General features: G+C 43.8%; 1 protein-coding gene across 2 annotated transcripts; it reads right to left on the bottom strand.

Annotated features, from left to right (window-relative positions):
* Window positions 1–7426: 7426 nt before the first annotated feature.
* On the bottom strand, window positions 7427–12591 carry LOC109742553 (uncharacterized). Of its 2 annotated transcripts, XM_040394509.3 has the most exons (5): window positions 12399–12591; window positions 11204–11371; window positions 10847–11113; window positions 10667–10749; window positions 7427–8794 (listed from the first exon to the last, which is right to left on the bottom strand). In XM_040394509.3, the coding sequence occupies exons 1-5, from the start codon at window positions 12484–12486 to the stop codon at window positions 7619–7621; spliced, it is 1782 nt and encodes a 593-aa protein (XP_040250443.1). In that variant the 5' UTR covers window positions 12487–12591; the 3' UTR covers window positions 7427–7618. The 2 variants fall into 2 exon arrangements, with proteins under 2 accessions (XP_040250443.1, XP_040250442.1); XM_040394508.3 differs by lacking the exon at window positions 12399–12591 and having other exon boundaries at window positions 11204–11713.
* Window positions 12592–13721: the final 1130 nt, after the last annotated feature.

The raw sequence follows: 13721 nt of genomic DNA, 5'->3' as shown, positions 1-13721 counted from the left end.
TTAAGTCTTCGACAGTGGCTATTAAGTGGGCGGGGGGTAGGAAACGAAATTCTCTGTCGTCAGCCTCCAGTTCGAACCGGATATAATTCGGCTGAGAGTCCCCCGCTAAGGAGAGTGTTTTTAATGAGTTTAGCACGTGGCATAAAGGCGAGTGCCGAAAGATGTCCGCGGAGCTGAATTTGACGATCGATGCCTGATCAAGCTTGTCGTGCGCGGACGCACATGGTTCGGAACTTGTAGCCGGAAACGGGTCCGAGGTTCCGGTGACACGGATCCCACTCGAGGTTGGGTCTGTGTGCAACTCCAACACCGCTGAGTTTGCGGCCTCCGTGGCAGGGTTGAGCCTCCCGTCCTCGGATGGCGCAATCTATTCCGGATCTAGGGCCAGAGCAGTTACAGGTGCTATCTCCTAGGTATGGTCCGATGACAGATTTAACTCATGTTCATCGCAGTGACAGGGAGCGGATGCCGTGGTCTCGAATTCGTCGAAGATCAAGTCTCCGCGGATATCCGTGACGTAGTTCAAGCTTCCAAATCTGACCTGACGGCCAGGGGCGTAGCTATCGATCTGCTCCAGATGGCCAAGCGAGTTGGCCCGCAGTGCGAAGCAGGCGAATACGAAGATCTGTCCGGGGAGGAAGACTTCTCCCTGAACAGCATTGTTGTAGATGATTGACGGGGCCATCGAACCTCTTGATGACGACACAGCGGAACTCTCAATGAAAGCACCAATGTCGGTGTCAAAACCGGCGGATCTCGGGTAGGGGGTCCCGAACTGTGCATCTAAGGTCGATGGTAACAGGAGACAGGGGACACGATGTTCAGGTTCGGGCCCTCTCTATGGAGGTAATACCCTACTTCCTGCTTGATTGATCTTGATGAATATGGGTATTACAAGATTTGATCTACCTCGAGATCGTAGTGGCTAAAACCCTATAAGTCTAGCCTGTATGACTATGGTTATGATTCTTCTGCCCACTACGGACTAAGCCCTCCGGTTTATATAGACACTGGAGGGGACTAGGGTTTTACAATGTTGGTTAAAGAGAAAGGAATCTTCATATCAGGACGCCTAGCTTGCCTTCCACGCCAAGGAGAGTCCCATCCGGACACGGGAGAGATTCTTCGATCTTGTATCTTCATAGCCCATCAGTCCGGCCCACGTACCATAGTCTGGACGCCCGAGGACCCCCTAATCCAGGACCCCCTCACCCTCCCCTCTATATGTAGGTGGAGGGGCGTGGGGAACAGCCCCTCCAAACCCTACAGCGCAGCCAAGGGGGGAGGAGGTGGAATCCTAGTCTTCCTCCTTCCCTTCCATACAAAAGTGGACTTTCCACCTTTCCCATTTGCATAGGCCTTGAGGGACTTGTGTGCGCCTGGCCCAATAAGGTCAGGGCGCCTCCCCTCGTCCCATGTTGATCCTTGGGACATAGTGGAACCCTTGGTGGACTTCCGGACTCCTCTGGAAGATTTCGGAAGCTTCTGGAAGCTTCCCGGTACAATACCAAAAAAATTGATTTTTTTCCGAAACCCTGAAAACAACTTTTCATATATAAATATTTACCTCCCGACCATTCCGATACTCCTCATGACATTCGGGATCTCATCCGGCACTTCGAACAATATTCGGTTACCACTCATCAAATATCCCAATACTACTCTAGCGTCAACGAACGTTAAGCGTGCGACCCTGGGGGTTCGGGAATCATGTAGTCATGACCGAGACACCTCTCCGGTCAATAACCAATAGCAGGACCTGGATGCCCATATTGGTTCCTACATATTCCACGAAGATCTTTATTGGTCGAACCTTTATGACAACATACGTAGTTCCCTTTGTCCGTCGGTATGTTACTTGCCCGAGATTCGATCGTCAGTATCTCCATACCTAGTTCAATCTCGTTACCGGCAAGTCTCTTTACTCGTTCCATAATGCATCATCTCGTAACTAACTCCTTAGTCACTTTGCTTGCAAGCTTCTTGTGATGTTGTATTACCGAGAGGGCCCAGAGATACCTCTCCGTTACACGGAGTTACAAATCCCAATCTCGATTCACGCCAACTCAACAGACACCTTCGGAGATACCTGTAGAGCATCTTTATGATCACCCAGTTACATTGTGACATTCGATAGTACACGAGCTATTCCTCCGGTATCCGGGAGTTGCAAGATCTCATGGTCAAAGAAACATGTATTCGACATTAAGAAAGCAGTAGCAATAAACTGAACGATTATATGCTATGCTAACGGTTGGGTCTTGTCCATCACATCATTCTCCTAATGATGTGATCCCGTTATAAAATGACAACTCATGTCTATGGTTAGGAAACCTTAACCATCTTTGATCAACGAGCTAGTCTAGTAGAGGCTAACAAGGGACACGGTATTTGTTTATGTATCCACACATGTATTTAAGTTTCCGGTCAATACAATTCTAGCATGAATAATAAACCATTATCATGAATAAGGAAATATAATAATAACAACTTTATTATTGCATCTAGGGCATATTTCCATCAGTCTCTCACTTGCACTAGAGTCAATAATCTAGTTCACATCGCCATGTGATTAACACCCAGAGTTCACATCGCCATGTGACTAACACCCAAAGAGTTTACTAGAGTCAATAATCTAGTTCACTCACCATGCGATTAACAACCAAAGAGTACTAATGTGTGATCATGTTTTGCTTGTGAGAGATGTTTAGTCAACGGGTTTGCCACATTCAGATCCGTATGTATCTTGCAAATTTCTATGTCTACAATGCTCTGCATGGAGCTACTCTAGCTAATTGCTCCCACGTTCAATACGTATCCAGATTGAGACTCAGAGTCATCCGGATTGGTGTCAAATCTTGCATCATCGTAACCCTTTACGACGAACTCTTTATCACCTCCATAACCGAGAAATATTTCCTTAGTCCTCTTTAGGTACCTAAGGATAATTTTTACCGCTGTCCAATGATCTACTCCTGGATCAATATTGTACCCCCTTGCCAGACTCATGGTGAAAGGATCGAGAAGAGGGGTGACACGTCTCCAACGTATCTATAATTTTTTTATTGTTCCATGCTGTTATATTATCAATCTTGGATGTTTTATAATCATTTTATAGTCATTTTATATCATTTTTTGGTACTAACCTATTGACATAGTGTCAAGTGTCAGTTGCTGTTTTTTCCATGTTTTTTACATCGCAGAAAATCAATATCAAACGGAGTCCAAATGCCACAAAACTTCGCGGAGATTTTTTATGAACCAGAAGGAAGATGTTGGGCCCTGGTTGCACCTGGGGGGAGTCCCGAGGAGGGGACAACCCACCAGGGCGCTCCAGGAGGCCCAGGCGCGCCCTGGTGGGTTGTGCCCACCTCGGGTGCCCCCAAACCGCCTCTTTGCTCTATAAATACCCAAATATTCCAGAAACCCTAGGGACGTCGACGAAATATTCATCCAGCCGCCACAGAGTCCAGAACCACCAGATCCAATCTAGAAACCATCTCGGATGGGGTTCACCACCTCCATTGGTGCCTCTCCGATGATGCGTGAGTAGTTATTTGTAGACCTTCAGGTCCGTAGTTAGTAGCTAGATGGCTTTCTCTCTCTCACTGAATTCTCAATACAATGGTATCTTGGAGATCCATATGATGTAACTCTTTTTGCGGTGTGTTTGTTGGGATCTGATGAACTTTGAGTTTATGATCAGTCATATCTTTTTATATCCATGAAAGTTATTTGAGTTTATTTGATCTCTTATATGCATGATCTCTTATAGCATCGTATTTCTTCTCCGATATTTGGGTTTTGTTTCGCCAACTTGATCTATTTATCTTGCAATGGGAAGAGGTGCCCGGTAGTGGGTTCGATCTTAGGTGCTTGATCCCAGTGACAGAAAGGGAAACGACACATATGTATCGTTGCTAATAAGGATAAAACAATGGGGTCTATCTCTACATAGATAGATCTTCTCTACATCATGTCATCGTTCTTATTGCATTACTTTGTTTTTCCATGAACTTAATACACTAGATGCATACTGGATAGCGGTCGATGTGTGGAGTAATAATAGTAGATGCAGGCAGGAGTCGGTCTACTAATCTTGGACGTGATGCCTATGTAATGATCATTTCCTGTATATCGTCATAATTATTTGAGGTTCTATCAATTGCCCAACAATAATTTGTTTACCCACCGTTTGCTATCTTTCTTGAGAGAAGCCACTAGTGAAACCTACGGCCCCCGGGTCTTCTTTCTCATATATTTGCTTTGCGATCTATTTTATTTGCACGTTTTATTCAGATCTATTAAACCAAAAATACAAAAATACTTTGCTGCACTTTATTTTATTTGTGATCTATTTATTCAATCTATTACAACTTTCTCCCGTCCATGCACCGTTTCTGGCGCCGTTACCCGAAAGGGATTGACAACCCCTTTAACACGTCGGGTTGTGAGGTGTTGTTATTTGTGTGCAGGGGTTGTTTACGTTGTGTTGCTTGGTTCTCCTACTGGTTCGATAACCTTGGTTTCATATCTGAGGGAAATACCTACCGCCGTTGTGCTGCATCATCGCTTCCTCTTTGGGGAAATACCGACGTAGCTTTAAGCGACATCAAGGGGTCTAGAGGGGGGTGATTAGACCCTCAACAAGTAAAAGTGGCATTTTTTAAGTTGTTCAAGTTAAGGTAGAGTATTAGCACAAGTTTAAGCATTCACAATACATTTCAAGCAAGCATGGAAAGAGTATAAGCAGCGGAAAGAGTAAAGCATGCTATTGCAAGAAAGTAAAGGGATGGGATTGGAATGTGCAAACGCAATGAAGACACGGAGATTTTTGGTGTGGTTCCGATAGGTGGTGCTATCGTACATCCACGTTGATGGAGACTTCAACCCACGAAGTGTAACGGTTGCGCGAGTCCACGGAGGGCTCCACCCATGAAGGGTCCATGAAGAAGCAACCTTGTCTATCCCACCATGGCCATCGCCCACGAAGGACTTGCCTCACTCGGGTAGATCTTCACAAAGTAGGTGATCTCATTGCCCTCACAAACTTCTTGGTTCAACTCCACAATCTTGTCGGAGGCTCCCAAGCGACACCTAACCAATCTAGGAGACACCACTCTCCAAAAGGTAATAGATGTTGTGTTGGTGATGAACTCCTTGTTCTTGTGCTTCAAATGATAGTCTCCCCAACACTCAACTCTCTCACACAGATTTGGATATGGTGGAAAGATGATTTGAGTGGAAAGAAACTTGGGGAAGGCTAGAAATCAAGATTCTTGTGATAGGATTGGTATATCTTGATCTCAACACATGAGTAGGTGGTTCTCTCTGAGAAAATGTAAGCTGGAAGTGTAGGCACGTTTTGATGGCTCTCTCACATATGGAGAAGGGTGGAGGGGTATATATAGCCTCCACACAAAATCCAACTGTTACACACATTTGACCCAACTCGGTCAAACCGAATAGAAGAACTCGGTAAGACCGATTCAGTTCAAAATGTGAACGTTAGGAATCTCGGTGGGACCGACTGGAACAACTCGGTGGGACCGATGTGCTAGGGCTAGGGCAAAACCTCATCTCGGTGGCGCCGATTGCATGAACTCGATGAGACCGATTTCAGCAAAGAGCAAACAAAGAGTTGGTCAAGCAAACTCGGTGTGACCGATCGCTCATTTTGGTGAGACCAAAATGTTACAAAGGGAAACAGAGAGTTTGCAGGGCCATCTCGGTGAGACCGAGATCCGTATCGGTGTGACCGAGGTGTTAGGGTTTCTGGCAGTAGCTATGTCAAATGAACTCGGTGGCGCCAGATAGAAGATTTCGGTGGGGCCGAGTTTGACTTTGGGTTTTAGACATATTTGGAATGAGAAAGTGGTTGAGGGCTTTGGAACAATATCACTAAGCCATTGTTAAACTTGTCCGAAATACATTAGATAAAAGCATTAGTCCAACACAAGAGATATGATGATATTAATTATCAAAATCATTCAGGAAATCCAACACAAGAGATATGTTAACATTAATTATCAAAATCAATCAGGAAGCACTTGTGCTTTCAGAAGGCAACACACCCACAGCAACTACAGGAGCCCTATGCCCCACACGGCTCCACACTCTCTGGCAGGTTGAAGGCAGCGAACCCCGTGTGCGCTGGCTCATCAAAGGCAGCGCCATCAGGATCGAAGAGAGCCGCCACCGCCTTGATGTGATGTGGAGCCAACGGTGCATCGAAGAGCTTGAAAAATAATAGCAAAAAAGTGTAACAATGGAGATCAAACCTACAACCTCCAGAAGGATGAGTTAGACCGCTACAACCGAACCAAAGCCAGGGACGACAATGGAACTGGTTACCACTGTATTTATCTATACTTTGAGCGTTTAAATTAAAAAAAATGAATTTTTTGCTCGTCATGCGTGTCTCCCGTGGGGCAGCGAGAAATGCTCGCCCGGTATCCAAATTTCTCGGGCGGTACCCAAAACCATGATGGTGTCTGAGCATGGACTAAGATGACGTGTTAACTCATGTACGGAAGGAGATTTATTTGAGAGAGGAAATTCTGGAAACTTTTCCAGTAGTTACCCAGATGTCAATACAGCACACACACATGGGCCCAGGGAGAAATCCAACAGAAGCAGGCTGGCCGGTCGGTTAAATTTTGGTGATGTGGCGCGTAATCATCATCAAGTTAGCCAATAAGTCTACTTCAACACTGCCAGTCAAAAGTTTTGGTTCACTAAGTTTGAATGAGTTCACATCCGAGGTGAAGAGCTCACCTGCATCAGTGTCTGAACCAGCACGGCATGCAAACTCATTAAAAGGACATGTATCAGCATCTGACAAATTGTCCCAGGTAAATGTGCGGCTAAATTCAGGAACTGATGTTTTGCAAAGTCAACAAATTAGCAGCCCTGCAAAGTCCAAGAGTAGATCTTCTGTTCGTGAAGATGGTGGCAATTACAGTAACAAACCAGTAAAAGATGCGAGCTATTTTATTACCTTTTTTATAGGTCCATGCAGTTATTTTTCGCTGCATACTTTACAGAACTTTCTGTAAATTTGTATCAGTTGCATAGCTTTTGTTTACCTCTACATCTATGACGATGACCCACTCCAAATAATCCCCACGTTAATCTGAATCAAAAGGAGAAGACCAGAACAGCATACATGATTTTATTCATTGATGGTTGATTTAGTAGGTACAATCCAATCAAGTGTGTCCAGCTCCCAGATTGTGTTCCTCTCCAACCTTTGAAACTCAGTTTTCAAGTTTAGCAATCCAGCATTTATTCTAAGGACTCAAATCCTCCCAAAGAAAAAAAACTTGCGTTGGATTGAATCAAAGAAATCCAGGCAAAAAGCCTGGTGCTCCTTTGTTCGAAGAACAAAAACCCTAGACTAGATAGAACTGACACACATATGGAATTATATAAAGTCATAATGCATCACAGAGGAAGATAATATGTAGAAGTCTGGAAACCGATTAACAAATGGGTTTAACCAATGCCACAGAGCACTGGTAACATGTCCGAGCATCAGCAGCTCTCCCATATATCTCCTGGGGATTTCTCCACATGAACCTTTATTGCTTATACTTCACCAGTCTTATTATTGTTACTAAAATAAAAGCAGTTCTTGAGTTGCCCCTCTTCTGGCGGGTCTAGAACGGCATGCCGTAGTCGTCGCCGCAAACTGGGGGCTCCAGACCCCGAACACGTTGTCGGCGACGCCGGACTGGTTCGCAGGATCGGACACCGGGGCGTCTCCAGCGGCGGGCTCTTCAGCCATGGGTTCGTCCTCGACGACGTTTGCCGGGTTTGCCTGCTGAAGCGCCTGGTTCCAGGCTTCGTCTACCTGGAGCAGTTCCTCTGGTGAAATGCCGTCTACCTGGAGCAGATCCACTAGTTCAAGGCCTTGCTGCTCCTGCCCCTGTCCTTCCATCTGGTTCGTCAAGAATTTCTCCACCTCTTTCCAATCCCAGTCACTGAAAGGCTCAGACTGCGCATTCTCTGCGGCGGGGTGGTAGTTGTCTATACCGTCAAGCAGGGCATTGCCTGCTAGATCCACCAGATAACCAGCGCCCATGGCTGCAGCAGGCACCTCGTTCACTTCATGTGGAGTAACTGCAGCGTGCGCCTCGTCCATGGTGTCTTTCTGCAGAGTAACTGCGGCGTGCACCTCGTTCATTGTGTCTTCCTGTGGAGTAACTGCGGCGTGCACGTCGTCATTGGTGTCTTTCTGCATGTCATCGCTCTCCAGGTTGATGACAATCTTGCCTGCTGTTTCAGTAAGACTGATCTCCTCTCTCTCCAGGTTGATGAAAATCTCGCGTCCATATCCATCAAGTGCTTTGCTCTGTACAGGCAGCACCTCACGTTTGTATGACAGGCTCTCATTATAGTGCTGCAGGCTCTCCTGGTACCAGTCCCAGATAGATTTGGTACCATGTATCAGAACTGGAGGTGGACGTGCATTAGTCTGAGAAACTCGTGCTCCAGCCGAACTCTCCCCCACTTGTCCCCACCGCTTTCCGGGGTAACTGTACCACATAGCAGAGGCTGCTGAACTTCCCTCCATGTGTGGCCACACCATCCCGGGGTACTTGTCCCAGATAGAAGAGGCAACCCCATGCGTGAACTGCGTCTGGGTTGTTGCCAAATGATTATTGGGTTTAGCACTGGGTGCCTTGTATGCTGATGACATCATCTCAGATAATTCCTTCATTCTGGCATAATGTTGATAGCCCTCTTCATCGTGAGATAACCTCTGCCTCTGCGCTCGCAGCCGGTGTTTCTGCATCACAATACAGAACAGAACATTCAAGACAGGGATCACACATCACAATATAGAAAGTGAGCGTAATGAAGAAATTATAGCGTTTTAGCATAACAACGCTGAAATAGATGAACTTGAAACTTGTGGAGTATGTTTTTTTTCTCAAACAAGCGCCCGGACGTGTTTCGTTTTGTATTAGAAGGAGAGTGCCAAGAAAGCACAAACAGTCACAACAAGGCCAAAAAGAAGCCAAAAGCCCTACTGCTAGCATCAGCTAAGGGTAGACCAAAGTTACGTCAATAAGCCCCTAATTTAACCAATAAAGGAGAAAATACCTATAAAGTAGTACATTGTTCACAAAATTCCCATTAACATGATAACAATTATTAATCAGTCGATTTGGTAAACTGGGTTATAATAATGCTTTGGATAGTCTGATTATTTACGAATTCGGTGCTAACATGCATAAAGTTTGTTTTTCCAATTGTGATTGGTTCTGTAACAAAATCTACTCCTGAAGCTGCATGGTTTGGAAATTTGAAATCTTATCTAGAGCACCATATACAAAACTTAATCTCCATGGCATGCAGAGACAGAGAGTACAGACTACTGAGTACTGACGCAGGTATGAGACATCCATGTACATGTGTTTCTTCTGGAAAATAAAGAAATAACAAAGGACACACAGTAGAGTATCACGGTGGAAACATTCTTTCCTTCCAAGTTTATTCAGTTAAAATGGAATCTTGACCCTTGTATTTAGCATACAAGCCTGCCAGTAACTGTGTGAGCTTTTACTGGGGTATGAATTAAAAGGTCAAATATTAAATAAAGTTCTCTTCCTATTTGTTTCTTCAACAGTTCAACAGTGTGCACATAGTTCTTTAAAATTTTGTGAAGTCGGACACTGTTGCCACAGAAAATTACCCAATTGATTGAACAATGCAGAACCTATATTTACACAAAATAAATAGCAGAGGGAAATGTTTTATTTTTCACACTAAGATCAAACCAATAATAAAAAATTAATTATTATGTTGTTGTTGCTATTCCAGTAGGTGTTTGTTTCTCTTTTACCTTTTTCCCTTTTGCCCAATCACTGTATGTTAATGAGCACATGAGTTGGTAAAAGGACTCATCTGCACGTAACATCAATTTCTTTGGTCACTCAGCCTCCATGCGTTAGTTACCGTGTTCCTCAAAATCTTGCCGAATCAGAAATCCGAATCCGAGCCAGATTCGGAGACCGTGACTTTGTCCGAGCAGCACTAGCTGCTGGTACTTAACGTGCCAGGGTACAAAACAGTGATAAAGGTGATGACCAAGCGGTGGCATACACCTACAACTTCAGGAATCGTGTAATGATGACCACCGTGATCAGATCTCTTGCAATTAGCTGGTTCTGCAAGATTAGTTTAGGCAATGCTGCAACCATTCTGTTGGTTAATCAATATATATGTGCAGAAATGGCAAGTGCATAGTAGCTTCCATCTCTACCAAATATTCATTCATGGGGGGATCAGGTTGGCAGTGGCAATTAATAGCCAATGGCCACGGAAGGGGGATAGTCAGCTGTAGTGGTGGGAACCAATGACTGGACAGAACAATGGCCATGCCATAGAACTTCAAGGCTATAGCAGAATGACAATATCATCTTAATTAGTGGCAAAAACAAAAGGTTTCGTTCGGGAAAGTGCATAGGATGAAAGAAAAATATAAGGCTCAAATGCCAAACGTTCAGTCAGTTTAAACTAACTAGCATGCATAGGTTGTCAGCTTCTACTACTTATGATCGTCTATTAAACAAACAAAATTTAACAAAAAACGTACATAGTGCCTATTGATGTACCGGCAATACCACAGTTGAGGTAAACTAAATCGATCACCCACCTGGAGATGGCTTGCAACATGCTGTATGGTCAAATTCAAATCCTTGGCATTCATGTACTGGTGAATGTTTTGAGCCATAGCAGCTGTTAGCCAAAAAGAAAACAGACACTCAAAGGTCATGCTTTTTCAGCTGTTAAACATAACAAACGACTAATTTATGCCAAGTGCAGATAGCCTTACACGCCCCAAGCACTTCAACAGCCTGCAAGAACTTCTCATGGAGCTCACTGCTCCATAAGAACCAACCCAGATTCTCTGAATAGACATTCGCGTTCAACGCATCTTGTTTTTCATCCTCAGTTTCAGACCTGTGATTTTTAATAGACCTGTGTTGAAGTGCTCTCATCCTCAGAAAATTGACGGTTTCAGTATCCAACGGCTTAACCACATTGAAGCATGTTCCAAGGGTCAAGCGTGTAGAGACTGCCTCATCATAGGCACACATAGCTGCAACCAAGAAACAACACTCCTAGATTAATGAGTTTGGAATGGAAGAAAATTTCTTAAAACAATACAGCTCTGAATACAAATGCTTACTGATGAGAGGCACTTTAAGTGCATTCAGGATGTGGTGAAACAGCACCAAGGTGTCCATCTCTGCATTGCCAGGATGAACTTCCGCTACTACCAAATCAAGCTCCTCATTTTTAGCAACCCCCCTTTTAAGGGAATCTAGAGCCTCTTCCACTGTTTCGAATGGAAGAACTACAAAACAGTAGAAGTTAGACTCAAAATTTTGGAGAGTAAACACCGTGTTATCATGTCCAAATATAGTTATATTAATATCCCAACCTGCACGTACTATTGCAACAAGTGAGTATCTTCTAAGGACTAATATAGCTACTTGGTATGTGATTTTTCTCATTTGACCACATAATCCAACACTTTCTGCAATCTAATAGCACTTGGAAGGGTGGCCCAGTAACTAGCAGCTAGCTACTCCCTCCGTCCCATAATATAAGAACGTTTTTGACACTACACTAGTACCAAAAACGCTCTTATATTATGGGACGGAGGGAGTATATCCCATTACGAACTACATATGCTGCCTCCGTTTAAACTGTGAAGTTCACACAATATATTACACACATATGCTATATAATCTAATGGTCAGGGTGACGCAGTACCTATATGGGAACTGCATCTGTTTCCTTTCTGTTTAAAAATGTCATAGATCTACGGAAATGCTCCACATATATATGATGGTCGTACGAGCTATACATGATACTGAGGACAGGTTCACTGCCATGTAGGGCCATAGCTCGCCAAGCTTCACGTCATGAGAAGCGTTCTATATCCACACACGAAAGCCATCCAACCGTTAATTAGTGGTCCAGATCATGATGGATAGAACGTATAAATTGTCCCACCGGACGACCGTACACCCAAACTTCACGCCAAGCAGCCGTACACCCAAACTTCCCGCCAAACAGATGTACACCCAAATTTCCAGCCAAACAGCCGTACACCCAAACTCCCCACCAAACAGCAGAAATATGAAATATGTGAAATTTGATCAGATGTGACTGTGGATAGAAGACACCAACAGATATCAAATCGTGCCTTTTATAGTAGCCCCATGAATATGCAAAATCTTGTGCAACAGATATCAAATCGTGCCTTTTATAGTAGCCCCATGAATACTACCTTTCTTCTCCCTCTAAAAACAACTTCCTTTTTGGACAGGAAGGGGAAAATACGAAATGGAGATGCTTGGGATTGAAGTGTGCACCTTTGAAGTTGAATCTAGCAAGCGTATTGGAGATGGTCCACAGGGAAACCGGATCTCGATCAAGAACTAAAACTGAAAGATTTTCCATCAGGTCAGTGAGACCCTATGGGGCGGAAACGAAATCTGCCAATGTTTGTGGTGGATCTAACCATATATGGATCTAATACCTTCTTTCGGCGTGAGACCTTCACCAAGGGCAAAAGATACACACTATATACCAGACGATGTCAGAAAAGGACAAGAATTTAAGTAGACTCCATCTAAGTTTTTATTCAAAAGCTGACCTGTATTTGGACAGGGAGGTTGAACAAGATATACTTACTTGAGAAATACAAAAGTTAACATCATTATTTTGTCCTCTTGTGCTTCTTCAGTTTCCAATGTAAAGAACATGCAAGACCATGTACAATGCAAGCCGATGCTTATCTGTAGAGAGCAGATGCTTAATTATGCACCCCTGTCACAGACATAAGCACCGGTGCTTAAGAAAAACACAGTTTGTTTTACTAAGCACCTCTCTAAGCATCTTGCATTGTACATGGTCTAAGAAGGAGTGAACCCTTCCCGTCATGACTTAATGTTATCTGTTCTCTATCACCACGCTTGCTTTTGGTGACTAGTGATGAACGATGTAATAATGATGGCTATATGTTCACATGTATTCTCAGTATGTTCATGGCTCCAAATTTACCTAAGGCGCATGTAGGGCACATGCATGTTCTCCCTAGCTCTAGCCCACAGTACTATTTTTTTCTTCTTCATTCAGTACCTAGTGTTCATATGAAAGAAACAAAGCAAGCAGGCCATTCACCTATTAATTAGCAAACATATCAATACTTCAGTTGCAATAATTAGAACTTCCAAGTCCTAAAGGGTCTCAAGTCTCAATTATCAAATTTCAAAACAAACCAAATGGTGATGTGCTGCTTTAAGATGATTCCTCAAGAAAAAGTCTGAAGGGTAAATAAGGTAATTTATTGGCCAGCTTCATTACTTATAACATGCAACAGTTTCACTGATTTATGGCATGCTGTCATGCATACCAAGAATTCTACTACAAAGAGTCCTCCTGTGGACAGGTGTCGTGATGACATGTCATATAATCAATGGGTTAATGCATGCCGGTAAATTTGATCTTCTGGTGCTATCTGGCGCATGGTTGGCAATGTTGCGAGCACGCAATCCTACATGATGTATGCATGAGCACTAATTGCACCGATGTACAAGATAACTTCACAAAAGACAAAAAAAACACTAGTTGTAGCCGCGATTGCATCACTATCTTAATGCCGCAACAGACACTCACCCTAGCCCCAATTGCAT

Source organism: Aegilops tauschii, chromosome 7, assembly GCF_002575655.3.
Source record: "Aegilops tauschii subsp. strangulata cultivar AL8/78 chromosome 7, Aet v6.0, whole genome shotgun sequence".
Lineage (NCBI taxonomy): Eukaryota > Viridiplantae > Streptophyta > Magnoliopsida > Poales > Poaceae > Aegilops > Aegilops tauschii.
Note: the sequence above shows the minus strand (reverse complement) of the source record. Positions and strands in the feature narration are given on the sequence as shown.